Source organism: Prionailurus viverrinus, unplaced genomic scaffold (assembly GCF_022837055.1).
Source record: "Prionailurus viverrinus isolate Anna unplaced genomic scaffold, UM_Priviv_1.0 scaffold_91, whole genome shotgun sequence".
In the NCBI taxonomy this organism is placed as follows: domain Eukaryota; kingdom Metazoa; phylum Chordata; class Mammalia; order Carnivora; family Felidae; genus Prionailurus; species Prionailurus viverrinus.
This window is the reverse complement of record NW_025927653.1, coordinates 8,150-33,596: the sequence shown is the minus strand read 5'-3', so window position 1 is coordinate 33,596 and position 25,447 is coordinate 8,150. Positions and strand designations below refer to the sequence as shown.

The following is a 25,447-nucleotide window of genomic DNA, read 5'->3' as shown; positions in this document are numbered from 1 at the left end:
CTTAGTGACGTTGACTTCCGCGGGCGCCAGCGGGCCGGCTCGGCGCCGTGACGTAGTCGCTGCGGACGGAGGCGGGCCGGCGCGGCGCTGACGTAGCCCCGCAGGCGGGCGGTGGAGGCGGCCCCTCATGCTGCGACGCCCGCTGGCCGGGCTGGCGGCGGCCGCCTTGGGCCGGGTCCCCTCGGACGGTGAGCAGCGGGCGGGCGAACGTCGGGGCGCGCGCAAGCCGCGGGGCTGGATCGGGGGCCGTTCGCGGTCAGCCCTCCCGTCGCACTGGTGACGCCGCTGTCGCGGAGACTCGGGGGTTGAGCACGCGGGGTCGTGCCCTGGGGCCCCTGCGGGCCGCCCCAGGGCTGGCCGGCCGCGGTCCCCGCGAGCAGAGCAGGGCAGTGTGCTTGTCCATGAATGTAGCTCGGCCCCTGTCACGGGCCGCCCTTCTCGCGTACGCTCTCGCGTTTCCGCGCAGCGCAGGTGCTTCTGGCAGCTGCTGCTCTTGTGTAGAGGAATTAAAAGCTGGTTCCCTGTGTTAGTTCTCAAAATGTAGGAGGGGATTCTCCTGGCTCGTGAAGCTCCAGACAGCTTGTAAATCCCCCGCGGCCTGAGGACCTCACGCTGGATGCCGTTGTGGACCCTGCTGCATGCGGAGGGGCAGAGAGGGGGAGCAGCCTGACACCCCTCCCCAAGGTGGGCCGCACAGCACAGCCGGAGACTCTGGGAGAAGAGGGTTCTGAAGGCCCGTCTGTGGCCGCCACGCAAAGCCCCCACAGTCTTCCCTGGGCTCAAGAAGGGAAACTCTCCTGGTAGTCTGGCTCTTTGTGCTTCAGCTCCCTCCTCCGAGGGCAAACCCAGGGGGGTCCTGGACAGATGGAGCTGGCCCCTCGGAGGTCTCCCGCACCTCCCCCCCGCCCCCGGGATTGCTGCGGGTTCCTGGCCTGCCCCCAGGGTCCAGCGCCCCGAGGCTGTGCGGAGCAGGGAGTTGGTGGCAAACCTTTGTGGCTTATGGGCGTCCTAGGTGGAGCTCAGCTTCCGTCAGTACCTGACGCTTTAGTCTGGGCTGCTGGAAACTGCGCGTGTGGTGTGATTAGACGCTACTTTGGGAACAGGAGAGGGAGTGAGCCTAGGTCATTGGGGGTGCTGGTTTGGGGAGGAGCAGGGAGGCAAGCCACGTCACTGTTCCACGGGAAGGAAGGGCAGCTGGGAGCTGAGGTGTTAGTGGCCAGTGTGGGGTAGGGCCCACAGGGTAGGGCCCATGGGGCAGGGAGGACACAGGCCAAGATGTAGCTGTGTGAGTCCCCTACAAGGCTCCTGGGCAGCACACCTCCCAAGCGCGGACTTGTGGACACTCTTCTGTCAGTCTTACATATCCTGGACCATGGGCTGGTCGTGCGGGACCCCGGGGGTGGGGGTGGGGGGGACCCTGGCCTTCATCCCCAGGAGGGGCCTGGGATGCATGTGCTTTCCTATCTCACCACCGATGGCTGAGTGTGCCCCGTGCTGCCCCCTTGTGGGAACCTCCCATGTCAGCTGCACACAGCAGGCCCGCTCACAGCCCAGGTGGGGCTTTCTTCAGTCCTGGGAACACATTGTATCGGTGCTTCATCTTTGGCTGGAGCCAGTGGGGCAGCAGTTAAGAGGTATCAGGTTCTGGCAGTTCTGAAGGTTAAGACTCTCCATAGGTTTCTTTTTTGGCCACGCCCTTTTTCTTTTTTTTTTTTAAAGCAGTGAACAGTTGGCTTCTGCTTTTTGCTGAGTGTTGTGTTGCCAAGAAAGAAGATCCAGACGATGGAAAGAGGAGCAGGAAGGAAGGGGGCGTCCTGATAACGATTAGGAGTGCAAGGACAAGACCCCAGTCTCTAGGAGAAGGATGGTCCCTCCCCTTGGAGGGCCTGGGCTCCTTCCTGCTCTCTAGTTCTTATGCCCCAGGCCCTGGCCAGGTGCCAGAGTCCTGCACAGTGTCAGACAGCCCAGCTTCCTCTCAAGGAGGGACTGGTCCTACCCCACTGGGGACTGGAAGTGGGGAAGAAGACATCAGCCACTTTGTGGGTATCCTGAGAGCTATGCGGTTTCTCAGGGCCTCTTGGCTTGGTTGTACCCCACACACAGCCCTGCCCATGCAGCCTTTTTGGGGACAGGTATGACCAGCCCTTTTGGTCCAGATCCACTTGGGCGACCTCCTTCACAAGAGGACACACTTGAGTGTAGCTGGGGCCTTGGGGCCTCAAGTCCCATCCCAGCTGGGTGTGCTCCTGTCAAAGGTGGCTTCTGTCAGGACTGTGCCACCATGGCCACTGGACATGGGGGCCAGGTAGTGGCCTGTGTTGGGGTGAGGGAGCTCAGCTCCGTGGGCCCCACGTCAGGAAGGACTTAGTGCTCTTGGCTGGCCAGACCCCACCCCTGCAGCATGGCCATAGCTGGCCAGACGGTGTTCCCACCCCACACTGTCAGGGTTTTAGCCCTTGAGGGAGGGCAACAGGGAGGTCTGGAGCCTGGGCTTGAGGGTCAGGTGGGGCCCAGGAGGATGCCCCTGCCGGGGGAGGCTGGCAGGGCATGGCATTGCTTCAGAGCCAGGCAGGCCGCTCTCGCCTTCAGTCCACCCTGAGTGTGCACCTGCTGCCCATGGCATGGCGGCCAGTTCGGGCCGACGGGGAGGAGGCCTGGAGGGTGGGGCTCTGGGACACACACGCCTGGGACAGGGTGGAGGGTGGGGTGGTGAGTAAGACCGTGTGGCACTTCCATGTGTGCAGTCTGGCCCTCACTGAAGACGTGTGTCTCCTGGTGCGTTTGCAGTCCTGGGATGTCGGAGCTGCAGGGCTGGCACCACCGGGGAGTTTACCGCTGGGGGCTACAGGGTGCTTGCAGGTGTGTGGGGGTGGGGGCATCCTGGGGCAGAGGCACCTGCCTCATGAGGTCCGTGGTGGAGAATCCCTAGAGGGAACACTCTGAGATGGGTCCACAGGTTCCCCATATATGTGCTGCTGTGAACAGGATCTGGGCATCCTCCTGCTCAGCTCCCTGACCACCACCCTGTGTCCCCTCTGGGCCGCTCTGCCCAGAGGAACTCGTGTTCCCAAGGCACCAACACACCACAGGCTCCCAGGAAGACCTAGGTGGAGGGCCAGGGCCAGGTGTGGGACGGACAGACCCCTCTCTCCACTCTCATCCCCAGACACACCCAGGGCTGTCCTGCCAAGGAGAGGGCAGCTGCAGTGGGCCTGGGCCTGGGCCTATGGGCGGGAAGGCAGGACCACCAGAGTTCACTTGGGGGTTCAGTGGGATCCTTGCTGGGAAGGACACCTGGAAGAGGCGTCACCTGAAGGTGATGCTCATCAGCGTGTTGACGGCTTCTTCCAGGTCCCTGCCTGTTGTGTCTCCAGCAGAGGGTCCCTTTCCCTCCCATCCTCCTCAGGGCTTGTCCATAAGGTGAGGTGGTCTCAGAATAGCGGTGCTTTAGCCAGATTACTGTGTTGGCCTACATCGAGGATTAGGAGATTGGGGCCCGCCCAGGGACCTGCGGACAGGCCGCCCTGGCTAGGATACAGGGCAGCCAAGGGGAGTCTGCCAGCCACCTTGGGGGCCCCCAGATGGAGCCCTGCAGGGGCTGGCAGAGGAGGGAGCTGCACCAGCCCAGCACAAGTCCCCCTGGGTGCCACTGTGCACCAGGGGTGCCCCAGCCCCCAAGTCTGCACCTGGCCCTGCTCACGTGTCCTGAGCACGAGGTGTCTGGGTGGGTGAGTTGAGGAGTGGCCTTTTCCTGTGCTCAGTGGGCGGGGCTGGCTGCCTTGGGAGGGATTTAGTGCTCAGAGAGTGGGGAGCGAGCTGGGATTACCACCCCCTGCGGGCTCTTCTGGAACCGCCCCAGGCTGGTCCCTGAGTCTGCATCCCACCAGGAGGTGGGTCCTGCTGGGCATGCTGGGGGTGGTCGGGTGGGCGCAGAGCTGGGCAGCTGTCATCTGGAGCTCCCCACCCCCCTGCTCCCTGTCTTGAGCCAAGTGCTAGGGGTGGTCCACCTGCCCAAGCATCGGAGGGGTGAGGAAGCTGTGGTCCCTTGGGTTCCCACGTCCCACTGGAAGCTTCCAGAACAGGGCTCAGGTGCTGCTTACTGACCGAGGCTGTCTTGGGTGTGGTGCCTGGAGACACAGGGATGGGGACCCTCCCAGGCTCCAAAGTCCAGGACTGCATGGCCAGGGAACTCACATCTGTGGCTGATGTGTGTGACACCAGCTAGCCCCGGGTGAGGCACAGCTAGGTTGGCTCTGGGTTCCAAGTCCAGCTCCGTCCCAGTCCCCGGCTGACTTCACACAGGGTAGCGGGGGCACCAGCCACCCCGCCCACTTCCAGTTCTGGGTACATCCCTCAGGCCTCGCTGATCCCCTCTCCCTCACCCACAGGAATGTCAGGACCAAGGCCTGTCGTCCTGAGTGGACCATCGGGGGCGGGGAAGAGCACCCTGCTGAAGAGACTCCTGCAGGAACACGGCAGCATCTTCGGCTTCAGCGTGTCCCGTGAGGCCTGGGTTGCAGGGGCAGGGGGCAGGAGGGTTTCAGGGATGCTGGGGGTAGGACCAGGCCACCTCCTGACCCACCCGTGGGGGAGCCCCACACTGCACTCCCTGACCTGGGGCCCCCACACCCACCTGTGGGGGGGCCCCACACCACCCAGAGCCCCACACTGTACCCCCTTACCTGGGGCCCCCACACCCACTCGTGGGCTGAGCCAGGCCCTGCAGAGAAGGCCATGCATGGGTGTAGGGGCACCACGTTCCCAGATTGGTCATAGGTGTTTGTTCCTAGACACCACGAGGGACCCACGGCCTGGAGAAGAGAATGGGAAAGGTGAGCTCACCCCTCGGCATCTGTCTCATCTGAGAGATGGACCCCCGCACAGGGTGGGCAGGCAGCATGCTGGCACCCAGGAAGAGACGGGGTGGGGGCCCCAATCTCTGCATAAGGTCCCTGAAGGCACCAGTCTTGACACACATGCCACTCCACACATGGTCCTCTGATTGATGTAGACATCACAGTTGTGTACCATCAGGGTCCCTCTGATACTGCAGGTATCTTCTGTGTCTTAGTAGGATCATGGGAGTCCCCTGAACCTCCCCTGTCCAGGCCGGTAGTGTCCAGGATCCCCTGTCCAGGTCGGCAGTGTCCAGGCCCCCCTGCCCAGGCCGGCAGTGTCCAGGCCCCCCTGCCCAGGCTGGCAGTGTCCAGGCCCCCCTGCTCAGGTCAGCAGTGTCCAGGCCCCCCTGCCCAGGCCGGCAGTGTCTAGGCCCCCCTGCCCAGGCTGGCAGTGTCCAGGCCCCCCTGCCCAGGCTGGCAGTGTCCAGGCCCCCCTGCTCAGGTCGGCAGTGTCCAGGCCCCCCTGCTCAGGTCGGCAGTGTCCAGGCCCCCTGCCCAGGCCGGCAGTGTCCAGGCCCCCCTTCCCGAGGCTGGCAGTGTCCAGGCCCCCCTTCTGAGGCCAGCAGTGTCCAGGCTCCCTCTAGCCTTCCTTTGGAAGCCAGTGGTTTCCAGGCTCTCCTCGGTGTCATGTGTGTGTTCTGCTCAGCGCCTAGAACAGCCCCTCCGTGTGGGGCAGACGGGTGCACCGGAGATGCTGGTTCTGGCCACACTTGGTGCCCAAGCCCCTGGTGGTCTGGCCATGGGCAAGGCTCAGATAGCCCCTCCTTGCAGATTACTATTTTGTGACCAGGGAGATGATGCAGCGGGACATTGCGGCTGGTGACTTCATTGAGCACGCGGAGTTCTCGGGGAACCTGTACGGGACCAGGTGGGCCACACTTGGCACCTCCACACCCTCCCAGGGGCTCTGCCTTCAGCTGGACAGGACCTCTGAGGGTCGTTTGGGCAGTTGGGAGTCAGGTCCCCAGCCCAGCCAGGGGTCGAGCTCTGCAGGCCCCTCCTCCCAGCCACCTCTGTCCACCTGGCCAAGCCATGGTGAGGTCCGCAGGCTCCTCTAGGGACTGGCGCTCAATGAGGACTCCAGCAATCTGGGTCTTCTAGGACCACAGGCTGTACTCAGCTTGCTCTCCCAGCAGTGGGCTGGCATGGGGGTGCCCCCCAGTCCCCAATACTTCTCTGCCAGCTCTTCCCACCTGGCTGAGAGGCCTACGTCAGCCTGTGTGCACATCCTATTCGTGACCCGCTGGCAAGGGTGAGCCAGAGACCCTATGAGACCCATCTTGCTCCATCCTAGGCTCTAGGTACAGCTGGACAGGACAGTGGGGCTGTGTTGGGTGGGTGCCTGGTGCCCTGGGGCTGTGCAGTGAGCCCTCCTGCCACTTCCCACAGCCACCCTCAGCCCAGCAGAGGGCCTGGCACACGTGTACTTCCAGAAAGGTGGAGGAGGTGCAGGGGTCCTGGTAGGTTTCTGCACTCATGTCCGGCCAGGCCCATGCCCTGCTGAGGCTCCTTGAGGCCATGAGGGGCTGCTGAGCCCCAGAAGCCCCACTGAGCATTTGCCGCCCCTCTGTCCTCCCCACTCTGTCCTCCAGCAAAGCAGCGGTGCGGGCCGTGCAGGCCATGAACCGCATCTGCGTGCTGGACGTGGACCTGCAAGGCGTGCGTAACATCAAGAAGACCGATCTGCGGCCCATCTACATCTTTGTGCAGCCGCCCTCGCTGGACGTCCTGGTGGGGGGTGGGCCTGGGCTGGGGTGGGGGGGGCGGGGCTGGGGGCAGGGCCCGCCCAGACACCCTGACCCTCCCCTGTGCCTCAGGAGCAGCGGCTGCGGCAGCGGAACACAGAGACTGAGGAGAGCCTGGCTAAGCGGCTGGCTGCTGCTCGTGTTGACATGGAGAGCTGTGAGTGTGGGCACTGGCCACCTGCCGTCCCCCCAGGCTCCTCACCCACCAGGGAGACCCCCAGGGTCTCTGGTCACCAGAGATGACCCTGCCCTCCCTCTTCCCCCCCTCCCCAGGCAAGGAGCAGGGCCTGTTCGACCTGATCATCATCAATGACAACCTGGACAAGGCCTATCAGGCCCTGGAGGAGGCACTGTCCGAGGTGGGCTCTGCAGGGTCAGGACTTCTCTGTAGTGCACGCAGGGAGAGGGGCTGGGACAGACGATGTGGCCTATCCCCTGGGCCCTCCTGATGCCCTTCTCTCCCTGTGGCAGGAAATCAAGAAGGCCCAAAGGACCAGCCACTCCTGAGAGGGACTGCCAGTTGTGTCCTCCCTGATGGGGACTCCGCTCACATCAGCCAGCACCTCCTCCCCCCAGACTGCTGTGTCTGGGGGACCCTGGCCTCCCCTTTCCCCCTCCTATGGGAGCCAGGCCCATGTCCTAATAAAAACTGCTGTGTAACCGTGTCCCTGAGCCTGTGGGTTGCCATCTTCAAGCCAGGGTGTTAGGGACTGGACCATGCTGTCCATCACAGACCCCGACTCCTGGCTGCCCCCTCAGTGCAGGAGGCTAGCGGTTCAGTTCTTTCTGGTGTCTGCTGCTCTGGGCAGCCCACCCCCAGCTTCCCTGTGCACTGCCTCCCTGGGGCTTCCTTTGCCCCTCCCCTAGGTCAGGGAGGTCAGTCTTGGGTGCTGGGTGGGGCCCTCATGGAGTAGATGAGGCCACTGGAGAGCATTGCCTGGTGGAGGTGCCCTGAGGCTGTGGGCAGTAGGACCTGGGGCTCTTCCTGCCTGAGCCCCTTCTGTCCTGGTCCCTGAGCTGGGCTGCAGTGGTGGCCCAGGATCTGATGCAGGAGGGAGCTAGAACCCTGCATCCTGGAGGCCTGTTTGGGCCTAGGGCTCCCCTCCACCTCGTGCGTGGTCCACTGGGCCCAGAAAGGCCAGCACAGGGAGGACCCCTGGGGGCTCCTGTTGGGGTTCCCAGATTCCCGGAGTCTCACAAGACACCTGTAGAAGCCACCCTTCTTGAGTCAGGGCTGCTGTGGCTTTGCCGTGCTGGGCAGGAGAGCTGCTGTCCCCTAGCCCTTGTCCGTGCCTATGCCATGCTTCTGTGGTGGGACCCAGACAATGGACACAGACTTGAGGTGGCAGGGAGTGGACAGGGAGGCTGGACTCTGTCCCAAAGCCCAGGTGCAGAGAGGAGGGCAGGTGGGGGCCTGGCCTGAATCTGAGGGCTACTGGACACCCCCACCCCAGGCCTGAAGGCAGGTGAGGCGGGGCCAGGCTGATGTGCAGAGGAAGGGGGGGCAAGTAGGGGAGGCCCCTTCCCTTTCTGGGCCCTGTCCAGCCCCAGGGACAATCGGGGATTCAGACCCCAGGCCTTGGGGGGAACAATGGAGCCCTTGAAGGCCCTCCCCCCGCATTGTGCTTGGTGGTGAGAGGTGGCTCTGGGTCGGGCCCACGACTCGTCCAGGCACATGCCCTGGGAGGGCCAGTGTCCGGCCGGCTGGCAGGTGGAAGAGCTCAGGGACTCACATTTCCTGGCCTGGAAAAGGTAGGGCACTGCCCAGGGGCCCAGGTGTGGGCAGCCCTCTGGTGCAAAGCGTCAGGCACTCTGTCTGTGGGCCCAGGCTCGCTTCTCCCGACAGGGCCCGCCCTCCGTTGTGGTGGGGGAACCTGAAGCCCCAGGGGCTGTGCAGGCCAGCTGCTGAGCAGGAAGGGAAGGGGTGCTCTTCGGACATTCCCCAGCAGCTGGGGCTCCTCAGGGCGCTGGTCCCACTGGCCCACGCCAGCCAGGCAGCTGCAGTGTGTCCAGAGGCTGGGCCTTGGGCCTCAGTCTGCTCAGGAAGGCTGGAGAGGCAGACACACCCGGGTGGGTATACCTGTTCCTGACCTGGCCTGGGGCCTCTTTCCCACAAGTCCTCACGGGTGCCTGCTAGGCGTCAGGGGCCCCAGGGGTCACCGAGGGCAGACGAGACCCCTGTTCTCCAGAAGCGGCCCCCAGTGTGCCAGAGATGTCGTGAGTGAGTCGTCTGGGCGGCCCAGGGGAGAATGGGGGAGAGGGTGGGTGGCCTGGGCAGGATGCCAGGCCAGGAGTGGCCCAGGCCTGTGGCAAGCTTATCCGGAGAGGGCAGGTGGGTGCAGCGACGGTGTAGGGCATGGGGTCTGTACAGAAGGGGCTGCAGGGGGTGTCCAGGACCTGGGAAAGGGTGGCAGGAGCTGGGAAGAGGGGGGAAGGGAAGTGGAGGTACCCACCTGGCTGTAGAGGGAGCGCAGCCTCCTGCCCTTGTCGGCGGTGCCTGGGAAGGTCTGGAGGGTCCCAGAGCGGGGTGCCCTTGAGGTCCTGGCCGGCTCCCCACGCCCAGGGCTCTCTCCGGGCCTCTCCGTAGTGGTGGCCCCAGAATCACCATGACTCACTCCCCAGGCACAGCCCCTGTGGGACGAGGACCCCTCCCTTCCTGGGTTGCAGGGGAAGCTAATCAGAGGGGCCCTGGGTCCTGAGCCGGGAGTGTGGCGGGGGGGGGGGGGGGGGGGTGTGGTGAGGGGAGGCACTGTGGCCGCAGAGGAGGGCTGTCGTCAGCCTGGCCAAGCTCCCCCAGTGCATCCTGCCTCTGCTGAGCACCCATGTGGTGGGTCTGGAGGAGGGGCTTGTGTGTGTGAGCAGAGGGTGAGGTGGGTGAGTGTGCTAACGCTTGTGTGTGCACCTGTGAACACGTGTGGACATCTGCATGTGGACTAGCGCTGAGTTGGATAGGAGGACATCAGGAAGGCCCTAGGACCCTGTAAGGGTGGGGGCTTCATTCTGAGTGCACAGGGCTCCTTGGGACCCAGTCCTGTGGGCCTATGACCCCAAGGGTGGGCTGTGGGGGTGGAACCTATAGGTGGAGTGAGGAACAGGAGGGGGCATGAAGGTAGCACCTCTGGGGGCTGGAGAGGGGAGGGAGAGGGGAACCTAGGGGATGGCAAGGAAGGGAGACAGGAGGCACCTGGGTGAGGGGCTGGGGAGGGGAGACAGAGGTGGGGAGCCTGGGGGAGGGCCTGGTGAGGGGAGACAGAGAGGAGCCTGGGGGCTGACCAGTGTCCACACTGACGGGGAGGCTGTGGTACCCTTGGGAGCTGCAGGGGGCAGATGAATGTGGCAGAGGGTCACAGGTTTGGGGACTGGGCAGCCTAGGGGTATGCAGTTTCCTCTGGGCCAGGTGGTCCAGGTGGAACCTGACTGGGGCATCAAGGACACTGGTCCAGGGATCCAGGGAGGGACATGCAGGACAGAACCCCGTGGAACAACCACAGAGCAGACAGGGGGAGACCTTGGGTGAGTCCCACGGCTGGGTGAGGCCCTGGGCTCTGAGCTAACGCATTCAGGGCCATGCAGGTGGTCACATGAACAAGGGGCCACCCAGGGCTGGGCATGCTTAGGAAGGGGCTAGGCTCTGGAGCCCCAAGGTCCCCAGGGAAGAGTCCCACTGCATATTCAGTGATTCTCAGCTGAGCATTCCAGCGGGGGGGGGGGGGGGGGTGCTGGCAGCCCCACCTCAGTGGGAGGAAGCCCCGCCTGCCCTGAGAGGGGCTCCTGGGAGGAAGCTGGGTCAGGGATGGGAAGGAAATGGCTGGGCAGGCCCTGGCCCTCAGCCCCTTGCACACCCCCTCCACTCCCAGGACCTTTGTCCAGACCCAGGGGTGACAGGAGCTTGAAGTGCAGAGCCCACCAGCCTCCTTTCGAAGTCCTCTCTTCCCCGAGCCCCACTGCTGTCCCCTCCCAGATCCTGACACCCAGCCCGAACACTTGCTGATGGATCCCGCTGAGTGCGATCCCACCCACACCTGCTCTGAGGCATCTAATCTGAGCAAAGGCCCCTGCAAACCAGCACCCCTACACCCCCCAGGTCGTCACCCCTCCTTAGGGTCAGGGTCCTCCCTGGGCCTGCAGCCCTAGGAAGCCATCAGCCAAGGTCCCTGTTCCCTGCCTGCAGCCTTCAGAGACATACCTGCCAGAGGTGGGGCGGGGGGCACACCGGGAAAGGAGGCTCCCACTGATGGGGCAGGAAGGTACTGCAGTGTGGTTATTTTACAGCCTCTCATCAGTGCACCGGTGTCACTACCACTGTCACTACCCTGTCATGAACATAAGTCCACGTTCTTTCTCTGTGTCCTTCTTCTGCCCTGGAGTCCACCAGGGGCACCAGAGCATTTGCCCTCCAGCTCCTCCAGCCCCCCAGGGACATGTGATTGCTTCTCAAGGGTCCCCCCAGGGTTTCGGGAGGTATGTGGTCGTCTCCCAAGCATCCCTGCAGGGTCTCAGGAAGCATCTGGTCATCTCCCAAGGGTCCCCCCAGGGTCTCAGGAGGTATGTGGTCATCTCCCAAGCGTCCCTGCAGGGTCTCAGGAGGCATCCTGAGTCTCCCAAAGGTCCCCCCAGGGTCTCAGGAGGCATGTGGTCGTCTCCCAAGCATCCCCACAGGGTCTCAGGAAGCATATGGTCGTCTCCCAAGAGTCCCCCCAGGGTCTCAAAAACATCTGGTCATCTCCCAAGGGTCCCCCCAGGGTCTCAGGAGCATCTGGTCATCTCCCAAGGGTCCTCCCAGGGTCTCAGGAGGTATGTGGTCATCTCCCAAGCGTCCCCGCAGGGTCTCAAGAGTCATCTGGTCATCTCCCAAAGGTCCACCCCCAGGGTCTCAGGAGGCATCTGGTCATCTCCCAAGGGTCCCCCCAGGGTTTTGGGAGGTATGTGGTCATCTCCCAAAGGTCCACCCGCAGGGTCTCAGGAGGCATCTGGTCATCTCCCAAAGGTCCCCTCAGGGTCTCGGGAGGTATGTGGTCATCTCCCAAGCGTCCCCACAGGGTCTCAGGAGGCATCTGGTCATCTCCCAAAGGTCCCCTCACGGTCTCAGGAGGTATGTGGTTGTCTCCCAAGCATCCCCGCAGGGTCTCAGGAGGCATGTGGTCATCTCCCAAAGGTCCCCCCAGGGTCTTAGGAGGCATCTGGTCGTCTCCCAAAGGTCCTCACAGCGTCTCAGGAGGCATGTGGTCGTCTCCCAAGGGTCCCCCCAGGGTCTCGAGAGGTATGTGGTCATCTCCCAAGCATCCCCGCAGGGTCTCAGGAAGCATCTGGTCATCTCCCAAGGGTCCCCCCAGGGTCTCAGGAGCATCTGGTCATCTCCCAAGGGTCCCCCCAGGGTCTCAGGAGGTATGTGGTCATCTCCCAAGCGTCCCCGCAGGGTCTCAAGAGTCATCTGGTCATCTCCCAAAGGTCCCCTCACGGTCTCAGGAGGTATGTGGTTGTCTCCCAAGCATCCCCGCAGGGTCTCAGGAGGCATCTTGTAGTCTCCCAAAGGTCCCTCCAGGGTCTTAGGAGGCATCTGGTCGTCTCCCAAAGGTCCTTGCAGGGTCTCAGGAGGTATCTGGTCGTCTCCCAAGGGTCCCCATCCCGGGTCTCGGGAGGTATTTGGTCGACTCCCAAGCGTCCCCGCAGGGTCTCAGGAGGCATCTGGTCGTCTCCCAAAGGTCCCCCCCCCTGGGTCTCAGGAGGCATGTGATCGTCACCCGTGGGCCCTCCCCCAGGATCTCAGGAAGCATCTGGTCATCTCCCAAGGGCCCTCTCCCAGGGTCTCAGGCATGTGGTCGTCTCCCGAGGGTCCCCCCGCTCAGGGTCTCAGGAGGCATGTGATCGTCTCCTGAGCTCTAACCCCTCCCCCCCCCCCCAGAGTCTCAGGCATGTGGTCATCTCCCAAAGGTCCACCCCAGGGTCTCAGGCACGTGGTTGATATCTGGTCATCTCCTGAGGGTCTCAGGCACGTGGTTGTCTCCTGAGGGTCACCCCCATGGTCCCTCCTGGCATGTACTTTTCTGCAGGGTCTCATGTGACATTTAGTCATCTCTTAGGATCTCCTTAAGGTCTCGGGTGGTATTTGTCTCCTGAGCGTGCCCCCAGGGTCTCAGTGGCTCGTGGCCATCAGGTCTCCTTGTCCACGCTGCTGGGTCCAGCCCTCAGTTCTCTTGTGATCACACCCCTAACTGTGTTGATGTCAGGTATCTGTAGCCGCCTCTACAACTGTTTCCTGTTGTCTCTCCATTACCTGGGTGCTTTCTGCGGAACACCAGGGCGTCTACACGTGTGCTACAAACCGGCCTCTCACTGGGGTGGGGACTTGGGCCAGCGTCCACTGTCTGTCCCTTCTTGCGGTGCCGGCTCTCTGGAAGGGCCCTGCCGAGGAATGGGGAGCCGTGTGGCATGGGTTGTATAAACTGTGTAGAACTCCCTTCTCTTTCACTTTAATTCGTTTAGTCGTTTATATCAGTACGGACTCACACTTATTTTATCGTCTAGTTTAGACGCTAGAGTCCAATCTGTAATACTGCCTTATTCCGCTATCACCCAGATAGGTGCAGCTTCCGACACACGGCGCTCCTGCGACGTGCTTCCGGCTCCCTCACTGTGTACGTGTGCGCGTGTGTGTGCGTGGCTGTGAACTCATGTGTGGGCGCGTACGTGAGCATGTGCGTGCTTGTGGGCATGAGTGTGCGCGCAGGCATGCTCACGTGCGTGCTTTGTGCGTTGGTGTGCGCGTGTCGGTGCGTGGGCTCCCGCTTGTGGGCACCGGGGCACACGCGTGTGCGTGCTTTGTGCATCAGTGCGCGCGTGGGCGTGCGCACGTACATGTTTGTGGGCATCGGTGCGTGGGCGTGGTCACATGCATACTTTGTGCGTCAGTGTGCGCGTGTCATTGCGTGGGCTTGTGCTTGTGGGCATGGGGCGCGCGCGTGTGTGCGTGCTTTGCGAGTCCGTGCGTGGGCGTGCGCACCCCAACTCATCGGCTCTTTGCTCTCCCGCCCAAGCACGTGCCCTGGCACCTTTCTTGTCCCCAACCTGGCACTGGTCGCTTCTCCAGGAGCACAGCGTCTTTTACGGAGAGTGGGACCGTGGTGCGTGTGTTTGCTGCTAAGAATGTTTGCGCATCTCCACCCTGTCAGTTGATAGGCAAGGGAATACGCGTGTGTACAAACCCTGTGCACACTCGTGCCGGTGATATTCTCTAGGGAGCCATCTGTGTCATGTTCAGCTAACACGGGTTCACAACCAGGTCTCCCACGCTAACCCACGACCACATGGGACATTCCAGCACCCCCCCTCCGCCAGTCTACAACCCCCAAGCAGTGAGAACCCTAAATCTGATGGGTGCCGCCTGTGAGTCTCTGCCCCCCTCCCAAAAGCAGCCTGCCTCCCCCAGTGCTCAGGGGATGGAGGAGAGGAGCCTTGCTCCCTACAGCTCCTGCTGGCCTGATTCTCTCCTGAGCTGAGGGTCTGGAGGGCCTGCTCTGATGTGCCCTCTCTCCAGGGCAAATCTTATCTCTGGGGCTCTGACCCTGTGGGCTTGCCCCCCAGGGCATTCCGCCGTTCCTCACACCTCCCGCAGGGTCTGCCCCAGTGCAGAGTTAGAGCTAGTCCAAGAGTCCCCCATGCAGGCCCCTCCACTCGGTCATGGGCGTGGTGGGCACACATACACCCGGGAATTGGCACACCCTACAGTGAGGTTCCCCCACATGCCTAGAGCTGGTTGTTAAATACCACACACCAAAGGCTCTTCCTCTTTCCACTTCTGGGGCACCCTCCTGGCAGGAAGAGAAGAGGTGGAGGCCCCTCTGCCACCCCTTTCCTGGGTTCTTGTGGGGTGGGGCTGTGGGTGTCAGCCTCCGGTGATGTGGTCCGGGGCAGGGACATATACTGGAAGAGTTGAGGTTAGAACGAACTGGGGGGTGGGGGTGGGGGGAAGAGTCACTGCCTTAGATGGGGGTTGGAGAAGGCAGCCTCGGAGGGCTGGGTGTGCATGTCTGTGTACCCGAGAGTGTGTGTGCATGTGCACCAGTGTGTTTGTTTATAATTGTGTGCAGATGTGAATGTGCACGCCTAGTGCTTGTACAAATATCTGAGTGAACCTCTGTACATTTGGGTTTTAAGTTTATTTCTTTTGAGAGAGAAGGGGAGGAGCAGAGAGAGAGGGAGACAGAGGAGAGAGAGAGAGAGAGAGAGAGAGGAGAGAGCATTCAAAGCAGGCTCCATGCTGTCATGGCAGAACAGGGCTCAAATTCACGAACTGTGAGATCATGAACTGAGCGGAAATCAAGAGATGCTCTACTGACTCAGCCACCCAGATGCCCCAAACCTCTGTGCATTTGCTTATAAGTATGTGCACACACAAGCATGCACGTGTGTCTGTGGGTCCATGTGCCCTGCTGTATGCACATGTGTGTCCAAGTGCATGTGTGGCTGTGCATTTGAGAAGCGCGTGTGCCTGTGTGGCTCTGAGGGGCGCTGCGCACAGATGTGAGGAAAGAGGGTCACTTCCCCAGGAACCCAGGCTGCCCTCTCTTCCTGCCCCCACCCACGGGGAGAGGCCCCAGCTGCATAAAGTGGAGCTTCCCTGGAGCCCCTGCCCGCCTGCCTCTGCTGCGCCATCCCACACCTGCCCACGCTGCCTCCCGTGCCCATTCCAGAGGGAGGAGACCAGAAGCATTAGGCACCCTGGGGTCTCCTGTCCCCAAACTACTCAGCAGCAGGTACTGGCCTTGGTAGTGAAGGAGGTAGGGTGGGCGGTGGGAGGCTGTAGCCCCTCCCCCCTTCCTGGAGGCGCAGGGAGGTGAGCGCAGGGAGGTGAACGCAGTGGCCTTCTCTTCCCCGGCAGGGGCCCACTCAGGGATCAGCTGATCTGCAAGGGGGCACTGGTCTGGGACAGTGGTGAGTGGCCCCACGGCTGTCTCCAAGTGTCACAGATGCCCTGGTGTCTGTGTGCCTCACGGACCGGTCGGTCCTGGACAGATGCCTGGCCTCACTTGTCTTCCCCGAGGGGATGTCTGGGCCAGGAGACAGCAGAGGGCAGGGTAGTGTCGGGACTAGAGAGAAAAACAGCCCAGAGGGCTGGGCAGCAGCCTGGGGCCAGCAAGTCCCTTGGGGGGGCATGAAGTGTATGGGGGTCCCCTGTACAGACGGAGGAAGCAGGGTGTGGAGGAGGGAGGGGGGAGGGTTGCACTGTTGGGGGAGACTGGGGACAGATGGTTCTGGGCGAACATGGGGCTCCAGGGGGTGGGTCTGGGGGATGAGGGCCAGTGGGGGGGGGGGGGGGAGCTGAGGAGCCCAGATCCTGGAGGCCTCCGGGATGCTGGGAACAGGACTCCATGAGACCCTCTCCAATGACCTGCGCGCTGCCTGGGTGCGGTGAGGGCCATGGATCTGAGCTGACCCTGAGTGGGGCGGGCCTTGGTTTCCCTTTTGGCCCCATGGCCCTGTGGCTCTCAGGGCCTGGGGTGGGTGGGGTCCCCAGAGCTGGGGGACGGGCGCGGCTTATAAGGCGCTGGGCTTTCTTGGGCGCTGGTGCTGCTGCAGGCTGGCTGGTGCCCAGTTCTGCTCACGGAGGCCCTGGCTTCTCCCGGTATCCATTCCCAGAATGTGGCCAGGACCGGGGGGTTGGGCACGGCGCTCCTGGAAGGGCTAGGCAGAGTCCCAGCTCCGGGCGCCCGAGGTCCGCCCCCTCCCTATCCTCCCGCGACGCCCCCCCCCCCCTGCGTGCGCCCCTCCTGGCCGACGGTGCGTCTCCCCCTGAGGCTGAGCTCTGCTCCTGCTCCGCAGGTCCCACCCCCCGCCCCTATGACCAACATGAGCTGGAGTTTCCTGACGCGACTGCTGGAGGAGATCCACAACCACTCCACGTTCGTGGGCAAAGTGTGGCTCACGGTGCTGGTGGTCTTCCGCATCGTGCTCACGGCGGTGGGCGGCGAGTCCATCTACTCGGACGAGCAGACCAAGTTCACGTGCAACACGCGCCAGCCGGGCTGCGACAACGTGTGCTACGACGCGTTCGCGCCCCTGTCCCACGTGCGCTTCTGGGTCTTCCAGATCGTCGTCATCTCCACGCCCTCCGTCATGTACCTGGGGTACGCCGTGCATCGCCTGGCCCGCGCCTCCGAGGAGGAACGCCGCCGCGCGCCCCGCCGCCGTCCGACCCGCGCGCCCCTGCCTCTGCCCCTGCCGCCCCACCCCGGCTGGCCCGACTCCGCCGGCCTGGGCGAGGAGGAGCCCATGCTGGGGGGCCTGGGCGAGGAGGACGAGGAGTCGGGGGCGCCCGAAGGCCTGGGCGAGGAGGCCGAGGCCGAGGACGCGGGCGCGGCCAAGGGCGCAGGCGGAGACGCCAAGGCGGCGGGGGCCCCGGGTCCCGCCCGGCAGCACGACGGGCGGCGGCGCATCCAGCGCGAGGGCCTGATGCGCGTGTACGTGGCCCAGCTGGTGGCGCGGGCTGCCTTCGAGGTGGCCTTCCTGGTGGGCCAGTACCTGTTGTACGGCTTCGAGGTGCGGCCTTTCTTCCCGTGCAGCCGCCAGCCCTGCCCGCACGTGGTGGACTGCTTCGTGTCTCGGCCCACCGAGAAGACCATCTTCCTGCTGGTCATGTACGTGGTCAGCTGCCTCTGCCTGCTGCTCAACCTGTGCGAGATGGCGCACCTCGGCCTGGGCAGCGCGCAGGACGCGGTGCGCGGCCGCCGGCCCCCGCCCGGCGCCCCCGGCCCCGCGCCGCGCCCGCCGCCCTGCGCGCTGCCCGCCGCGCCCACCGGCCTGGCTTGCCCGCCCGACTACAGCCTGGTGGTGCGCGCGGCCGAGCGCGCGCGCTCCCACGACCGGGACCTGGCGAGCCTGGCGCTGCAGGCGCTGCGGGACGGGCAAGCGTTGGAGGACCGCGAGAGCCCGCCGTGCCCCGGCCTCCCCGCGGCCGCCCGGGGGCCCCAGCGGTCCGGCGCCCCCGCCTCCGGGTCGGGCAGCGCCACGTCGGGGGGCACGGGCCAGGGCAGGCCGGGCGCCAAGCCCAGGGCGGGCTCAGAGAAGGGCAGTGCCAGCAGCAGGGAGGGGAAGACCACCGTGTGGATCTGACGGCCCGACCCTGAAGTGGCCCGATCCCCTGCAGGCCACGGCTGGGGCGGGGGGCTGGGGCTCTGGGGGAAGGCCAGGGCGCAGGGCGAGGAGCACCACCTGCCCTCTCTTTCTCCTCCGCCTGCTCCGGGCCACCCGGGAGGGGCGCCAGGTTGAAGGCATCACCCGCTCAGCGTCACTGCCCCTCCCTGCCTGAGGTCTCCCCTCTGTCCAGGGGAGAAGGAGGAGGAGGGACCTGCGAAGGGTCCCCAGCTCTGATCCCTAAACCCGAAAGGGTTTATGGGACTGTGGCTGCGGGGGTGGGGGCAGTCTGAGCCTCACCTGTGTGTGTGTGTGTGGGGGGGGGGGTGTCTTGGCCCTCTCCTCCCCCACCCTGCTCCCCTGATCAGCCCATGTGTGTCATGGCAGGCCCGACGCTCCTCCATACAGCCTGCCGCAGCAAATGGGGTTCCCTCCCAAACCCCCCACCTCCATCCCCAATCCACTTCCTGTTTCCTACAGAGCTGAGAGCACTCCTAGGTCTTTCTGGTACAGAAGGGGAAACCGAGGTCTAGACGGGAAGGGAGGGACAGAAGGGGAGTGCCGCATCGTCCTGTGGGAGGGCAACCCCCCCCCCCCCCCCAGTTCCCTCCTGTGCTGAGGCCCTGGGGTGGGTGGAAGGGACTGCACTCTCTGGAGCTTCTGTACCTCTGTGGTTCGGCCCCTCCCCCTGGGACAGACGTGTGGTTCTGCAAAGAGGCCGCTGGCCTGTTGCCAGGGAGTGCTGGGACTCCGGTTTGGGCCATTCTGGGGGATGGGGATCCTGGCTCCCATCTACCCCTTCTCTGCCTTCCGTCCCCCTCCCTAATTCAGACACAGCCACCAAAGCAAAGGAAACAAAATAAAACTAACTTTTGTTTACAACTGCGTGTTGTGTGTGCATGTGGGGCATGTGCACACGTAGGTTGTGGGTGCACACATGTATGTCTACCCTGGCGCGCGCACGTGTGTGAGTGTGCCTGGGTGTGGTGTGTGTACATGTATGTGTGCGCACACGCGTGTGAGTGTGCACGTTTATGTGTATGGCCTTGGCCCTACTGGGACACCTGACTCAGCTCCAGTCTGGCTGGAAGAAGCAAGGCCCAGGCCAGTTGGGTGCCTTTCAGTGTTGGGTAGTGGGCGGGGCAGGGCTGGATGGGGGGCACAGCCGAACACACAGATGGTGACAACAAAGAACACAGCCTGGCGCACATACCCAGAGCCTAAGTTCAGCCTACAGTCACAGGCATGAAAGGCAGAGTACAGTGGATGTCATTATGTGGACGCTGGTCACAGCTTGTAGCGTGAAGGGCGGAGGTGGGCACATAGGTGGGGAACCCCATCGCTCTTGACCCCAGTGGTCCCCCAGTCCCCTTCAGGCCCAGAGCACCCCTCCTGGCCTGCAAACCCTCTTTGGTGTCCCCAGACCAAACCCCGATCCCAATGTCAGCCTGCCTCTGATGCCAAGAACACGCTGGGTCCCCTGGGGGAGCCCTGTCCCAGGGAGTCCCATAGAGCTATGCCAATCCAGATTCAGAGCAGAGACACACCTTGCATCTCCAAGACAGAAAGGGTCACGTGACCAGCAGTGTTGTCCTGGGGGAGTCAGAGTCTCTGTGTGTGGCTCAGACCTCCTCACAGCACAGTGACTCAAGAGTACCTGGCAAAGGCCAATGACTCTTATCAGCAGCCCCCAAGTGACACCATTTCCACTGCAGCCACAGGCCTGTGGGATCCAAGAGCAACCAGGATCCTTCTGGGACCACCAGGGTTACATTTTAAGAGGTACATGTGGGATAGGATCTCTGTGGCCTCATGGAGAATGCCATCAGCCACATGGACCCTGCAAGGCTTAATCAGCTATGCCCCCCCTCCGCCATAGATGAAGCCCCCTGACCCCACGCCGGGGACTGCTTTTGGGAATTTGCGGCCACTGACCCTTCTTAAGCCGCAACACTACCATCCTCCTATAAATCCCCTCAAGGGTATAGCCTGTACGATTTCTATATCTCAGCCCCCCTCCCCCCGCCCACTCTCAATTGGTCTAGATACAACGTGAGGCAGTTTGGGTCATCAGGAGGAGGACTCTTCCCCAGGGCTGCTGGGGAAACTGGTTTGCTGTGGGTCAGGCTGAGTATCTGTGCCCAGTGGTTCCTGCCAACACCAGTCTAGATGTCACGGTGAAGGTGTGTTTTTAGATGAGATTAACACTGGCAATGAGCATTCTTTGGTAAGGCAGATCGCCATCCCCAGCGTGGGTGGGCCTCATCCAATCAGGTGACGGCCATAAGAGCAAAGACTGAGGTTCCTGAAGAAGAAGCCATTTATGTCCAAAGTGCTGCTGTTGGTAATATTTGTGTCATCCTGATTGGGCCCTAGGATTCCCAGAGTGAGCATAATTCTGGGGGTGTCTTTGAGGTGATTCTGCATGATATTCACACTGAATCTTTAGACTGAGTGAAGTCCCTAGTGTGGCTGGGCCTGACCCAATCAGATGAAGGCCTGAGTAGTGAAAGGGAACTCATTTTGCCTGAGTGGGCTGGGACATTGGTCTCCAACCTGCAGACTCACTCAGGCTGGGCCGACAACCCAGCTCTCAGGCCTCCAGCCTACCCTGCAAATTTCAGACTTGCCGGCCCCATAATGACATGAGCTGGTTCCTTAAAATAAGTCTCTCTCTCTCTATATCTATCTATCTATCTATCTATCTATATATCTATATAAATATCTATATCTCCTATTGCTTCTGTTTCCCTGGAGAACCCCAGCTAATACACATGCTATCGGCCAGAGTGTGTTAACAGGGCATCCCGTTTCAAGGCTTGGGGCCTGCGGATACCACTGGGGGCCTTCAGTTTTGTGAATTTTCCATGGCCATGGTTTAGGTTCCCACTGATGCCATGCCTCACTGACGTCACGCCCTCTCCACTGATGTCACTGGCTGTCCCCAGCCTCAGCGGACCTGTGCATCACCCAGGGTCCTGCCTCTGACACCCTGTCATTGCAGAAACAGCCCCAATGCCACGCCTGAACCAATCCTCTGAAGGACGTGGCATATAAGCTGCTTGGGGCTGGGAACTCCCAGAGGCGGTGCTTTATGCTCACTGTGCTACTTGGACAGACCCCTCTCAGTGCGTGCCTTGGTTTCCCCATGCACCTGGCATGGCATGAGGATGAAGGGCTGAACCCAAGGCACAGAGCCCAGGCCTCCCTGCCTCACCTCACTGCGTGGTGGTGGTGGTGGGGGGTGGTCCCTGAGCTGGGCTGGGGGGTGGCCAGAACAGGAGCAGACGGGATGGCCTTCTTGTCTCACTGTCATCCGTTTCCACGGCCGGAGCCAAATGGCCGGCTGTTTGGGGAGAGCGGAGGGCCGTGGGGGGGGGGGGGCGGCTGCTTGTGCGCTCCCAGAATGGAGGCAGCTTCCTCTCTGCCTTTGGGAAGGGAGGAGACCGTGAGGGGAGAATAACAGGAAGCCACCCCTGGCCCAGTGGCATCTGGGAAGTAGGGCCCAGGACCCCCACGCCTGCTGGGTTCCCAGCTCTCCACCCCTCCAGGGCTCATGGCCTCAGAAGAAGCAATGGCACACAACCCAGGTCCACCAGTGCGGTTCCCTGGGAGGCTCTGCAGCCAGGCATTCCCCCCCTCCCCTGCAGCCAGGCAGACCCCAGCCACCGTCCCCAACAAATGCGGAGCTGAAGGCGCAAGGCAGGGGGCACCTGAGAAGGGGCAGCCCATGTGCAAGGATCCCCATTGCCAGGCTGGCACAGAGATCTGGGAGGGCTTCCCGGAGTAGAGGGCTTGGAGAAGTGCTAGCTGGCAGGTGCAGGCAGCCACTGGCCACGTGTGGTTCTGGGCACTTCAGTGTGGCTCTTGCGAGAAGCTGAGTTTCATTTAACTTGGTCTGAGTTGCTGTGCACTTGACCAGCCCTAGTGTGGGTAGTTGCTGTGCTGGACAGCGCCAAGTGGACTGTGCCAGGAAGGTCGGGACGGTTCCCGGTGGCGCCGGGCGGCAGTGCTGGTGGGAAGCAGACTCCTCTGCTGGCCAAGGGGCCGGCTGACGTGAGGCTGGAGGAACGCGCCCCCCCCCCCCCCCCGTGTTGTCCTGGCTGCTTCCTCTCCATCCTCCCCAAGCTGGCAGCGACGTGCCGGGTCACCTGTGGAATGCCAGGCCAGGCAGAGGAAGACCTTCTCCATGAAGGGCAAGCAGCCAGTGGCCAGCGGCCAGGGGAGCCACATACCAGGAATGGCAGGTCACAGCCAGGATGCCAGCCAGCCAGCCAGGAGGGGGACCGAGGGCCTGGGAGACACTAGGGGGCTCGGGGGGCCATCCGCATCCCTCACCATGCTGTCAGCCAGGCTTGCCAGGCCCGGCTGGGAGAGACCCAGTACCTCACAGGTTTGGGCAGCATGGCCTTGGGTAGGGCTGGACAGGACAAGGGGGAGTTGGGCAAGTAGGGGGGCTGAGCAGCCTGAGGCTCAGGGATGGGCGGGCACCTGGCATTGGCGCTCCGACTGTGTGCTGATGGGTCGTTCACGCTGAGATGGCCCATGTTACCCGTGCCCTGGGGATGCAGCAGGGAGCCACATAGGCACTCAGATCAGGTGAATCAGCAGAGTATCCAGGGCCTTAGGAGGAGGCCAGGGTGAGGGGCCAGTGCTAAGACCTGGGGTGGAAGGCCGTGGGGTCACTAACCATGGAGCCGCAACCCCTTTATAGTGGGGTGCGCATTAGCATTCACAGTTGTTCTCACGTGGTCCTTCAGCATCCAGTCCTGAGAAGACCACCTGATCAATCCCAGGGGGATGCGCTGTGGGAGTGAGGTGTCACACAGCCACCCCACTTCCTGGATGCAGGTGTGTGGAGGGGAGGTGTCAGATATGGAGCTCTAGGGCCCCGGGAGGGGTGTGCAGGTCATGTTTGTGCAAACATGCTTATGTTTCAGGAACAGGACGTTCAAGGGGGAATGCCCGGCAGGCTGTGGGTCTGGACTTTTGGGGAAATGCCCTGTGTGCGGACACAGACTTGGAGTGTGGTTGGGGGAATTGGTGACGTGGTGGGGACGCACGGAGCTGGGCCCAGGATGGCCCTGGAGCCCCACACCGGGGGCTGGCTCAGCCTCGCCTCCAGCCCTGTTTGCACACAGCGTTGGGACTGGAGCTCAGAGAGCTCGATCAGGACAGGAGGGGCAGTGGGCAGTGGAGCCCAGACCACACAGATCCAGGGTGGGGGCAGGAAGCCAGCTTCCATCTCCCACCTTGGCTGGGGCTCTGGGGAGTGCAGGAGGATTAAGAGGCAGTTCTTATGCAGCACATAGTCTCTCAGTTTCCCCCAAAGGGGAGCAAAAACAGGACAATAGCTGATGGGGGAAACAGGGCTCAAAAGCTATGCCCCCCAAATACCCACATGTGAAGCTCTGGTCCCCCGTGTGACTGCGTCTGGAGATAGGCCCTCCGGAGGTAATTAGGGATCCCCGAGCCCTGGCCCTGCAGGCCTGGTGTCTTCTCAGAAGAGACACCAAAGGTGACAAGGCACCATGTACACGCCACGGAGAGAGGCCTCAGCAGACACCGGCCCTGTTCCTGGACCTCCAGCCTTCAGAGCTTTGAGAAACAGGTGTGTGTTGTATAAGCCACCCAGTGTGTGGCATCTGTTGCACAACTGATTCACACACGTAGGAAAACAGTATGGAGGTTCCTTGAAAAATTAGACACAGAATTACTGTATGAACCGGCAACTGCCCTCAGGGTACATGCCTGTGATAGTGTGATTTATAGTAAGAAATACGGACTTGGCCCTTGTCACTCTTTCCTGGCTCAGAGCTCCTAAAGCCCTTGGGTTTCCCAACTGAAGACAGCAATGAAGGTGTCATGGTGTTCATAACAAGCCCGAGTTCATGTTGTTGCGGTGACTTTGGAAAGCCCCTGGGGGGGCACCTGGGTGGCTCAGTCGGTTGGGCATCTGACTTCAGCTCAGGTCACGATCTCGCGGTCCGTGAGTTCGAGCCCCGCGTCGGGCTCTGGGCTGATGGTTCAGAGCCTGGAGCCTGGAGCCTGCTTCTGATTCTGTGTCTCCCTCTCTCTCTGCCCCTCCCCCGTTCATGCTCTGTCTCTCTCTGTCTCAAAAATAAATAAATGTTAAAAAAAATATTAAAAAAAAAAAAAAAAGAAAGCCCCTAGGGATGGCGGCTGGTGGCCTATGGACCCCACCGTGGGACCAGAGAGTTGGAGGCTTCAGTCCTGCCCCTGACCTCTGGGGAGGGGAGATGGAATCAATCACCAATGGGCAATGGATTAATCAATCACGTCTATACAATGAAACTGAGAGGGATGGTCTTGGGGTTGGGGGGGAGGGCTTCCAGGCTGGGGAGCACGTGGAGATGTGGGGAGAGTGACATGCCTGGAGAGGCATGGAAGCTTCCCACCCCTTCCCCAGTGCCTCACCCTGGGCGTCTCTTCCATCAGGCTGTCCCTGAGTCATATCCTTTTGTAATAAACCACTAATCTAGAAAGTGAAATATTTCCCTGAGTTCTCTGAGCCCCTCCAGAACATTCATCAAACCTGAGGAAGGGCCGTGGGAACCTCTGATCTGTTGCCTGTGGCTCAGAGCACAGGTGTCATCTGGACTTGGGGTTGGCGCCTGAAGTGGGGGTGGTCTTGTGGGGCTGAGCCTGTGGGGTCTGACGCTGACTCCATGTGGACAGGGTCAGACTGGTGTGGCAGTCTGGTGTGGCAGACTTCCAGCTGGTGTCGCAGACTTCCCCTCAAGCACAGGGGGTGATCCTAAGTGTCAGAGAGAAGGGCAGAGTGTGAGCAGAGGACACACAGGAGCATGGTTGTACACACAACACCCAAAGGAACTGAGAGCAGGGTCTCTGAGAGATGTGCATACATATGGCAGCAACATCTACAACACCGAAGGGGTGGAAGTAACACAGACATCCGCAACCTGTGGGACATCCATACAACAAAATCTCACCCATCCTTCAAGAGGAAGATCGGACACCTGCTACCGAACAGACGAACCTGGAGAACTGGCATCAGCCAGTTACAGCACGACACACACTGTGCGATCCTACTCATGAGAGTCAGGTTCCCAGAGACAGAGGGGACTGGGGGCCCCACGGGCTGGGGGCCTGGTGAAGGGGATTAGTGGTCGGCAGGAAGATGGCAAGTTCTGGATAGAAGTGGGGGACGGCTGTACACGATAAGCGCGCGCTGGCTGGGGCTGAACTGTGCGCTTCAGATTTCAGCGATGGAGACCCTCATCTTACATGCACATCACCATAGTAAAGCAAGAGGAAACCTCTTGGAGACCAGGAGCAGGGCAGGTGCGTCCTAAGGAGGTGCCCAGCCAGGACAGTCAGGGGGCGGGGCAGGAGGCTGACGGATAGCGCCTGGCCACGCCCCTCAGGCACAAGCCCCACCTCATAGCCCCGTCCCCGCCCCTCGCCGGCACAAGTCCCGCCCAGCACACTTCGTTCCCGCCCCTCTCGAAGCTCCGTCTCGCGCGCAGGCCTGCCCTTCTCCACACAAGTCCCGCCCCGCACGTCTCGTCCCCGCGCACGCCCCGACCCCACGTGCAGCCCCGCCCACCGGCAGAGGCCGCTGTGGCGTCCACCTAGTTGCCAGCGCCGCCGCCCAGCCCGCCCCTTCGAGCCGCCTTACTCCTCTCTAAG

At 62.3% G+C, this 25,447-nt stretch overlaps 2 protein-coding genes across 4 annotated transcripts; both read left to right on the top strand.

The window, feature by feature from the left end:
- Positions 1-28: 28 nt before the first annotated feature.
- Positions 29-7,308, top strand: GUK1 (guanylate kinase 1). Of its 3 annotated transcripts, none has more exons than XM_047848603.1 (9): positions 29-188; positions 531-684; positions 4,389-4,502; positions 4,791-4,832; positions 5,670-5,766; positions 6,491-6,629; positions 6,716-6,800; positions 6,917-7,002; positions 7,115-7,308. In XM_047848603.1, the coding sequence occupies exons 2-9, from the start codon at positions 639-641 to the stop codon at positions 7,148-7,150; spliced, it is 645 nt and encodes a 214-aa protein (XP_047704559.1). In that variant the 5' UTR covers positions 29-188; positions 531-638; the 3' UTR covers positions 7,151-7,308. The 3 variants fall into 3 exon arrangements, with proteins under 3 accessions (XP_047704559.1, XP_047704558.1, XP_047704560.1); XM_047848604.1 differs by lacking the exon at positions 29-188 and adding an exon at positions 3,352-3,420 and having other exon boundaries at positions 556-684; XM_047848602.1 differs by lacking the exon at positions 531-684 and having other exon boundaries at positions 33-188.
- Positions 7,309-14,928: 7,620 nt separating this feature from the next.
- Positions 14,929-18,770, top strand: GJC2 (gap junction protein gamma 2). Its single transcript, XM_047848615.1, has 2 exons — positions 14,929-15,396; positions 16,463-18,770. Exons 1-2 carry the CDS (start codon positions 14,992-14,994, stop codon positions 17,750-17,752), a joined length of 1,695 nt encoding a protein of 564 aa, XP_047704571.1. The 5' UTR covers positions 14,929-14,991; the 3' UTR covers positions 17,753-18,770.
- Positions 18,771-25,447: the final 6,677 nt, after the last annotated feature.

Coding starts and splice junctions, on each gene's coding strand:
- GUK1 (XM_047848602.1), top strand. CDS start 128: ATGCTGCGACGCCCGCTGGCCGGGCTGGCGGCGGCCGCCTTGGGCCGG. Junction 6,630..6,715: donor CGCCCTCGCTGGACGTCCTG/GTGGGGGGTGGG, acceptor CCTGTGCCTCAG/GAGCAGCGGCTGCGGCAGCG. Junction 7,003..7,114: donor TGGAGGAGGCACTGTCCGAG/GTGGGCTCTGCA, acceptor TCCCTGTGGCAG/GAAATCAAGAAGGCCCAAAG.
- GJC2 (XM_047848615.1), top strand. CDS start 14,992: ATGCCCCAAACCTCTGTGCATTTGCTTATAAGTATGTGCACACACAAG. Junction 15,397..16,462: donor CCCAAACTACTCAGCAGCAG/GTACTGGCCTTG, acceptor CCTGCTCCGCAG/GTCCCACCCCCCGCCCCTAT.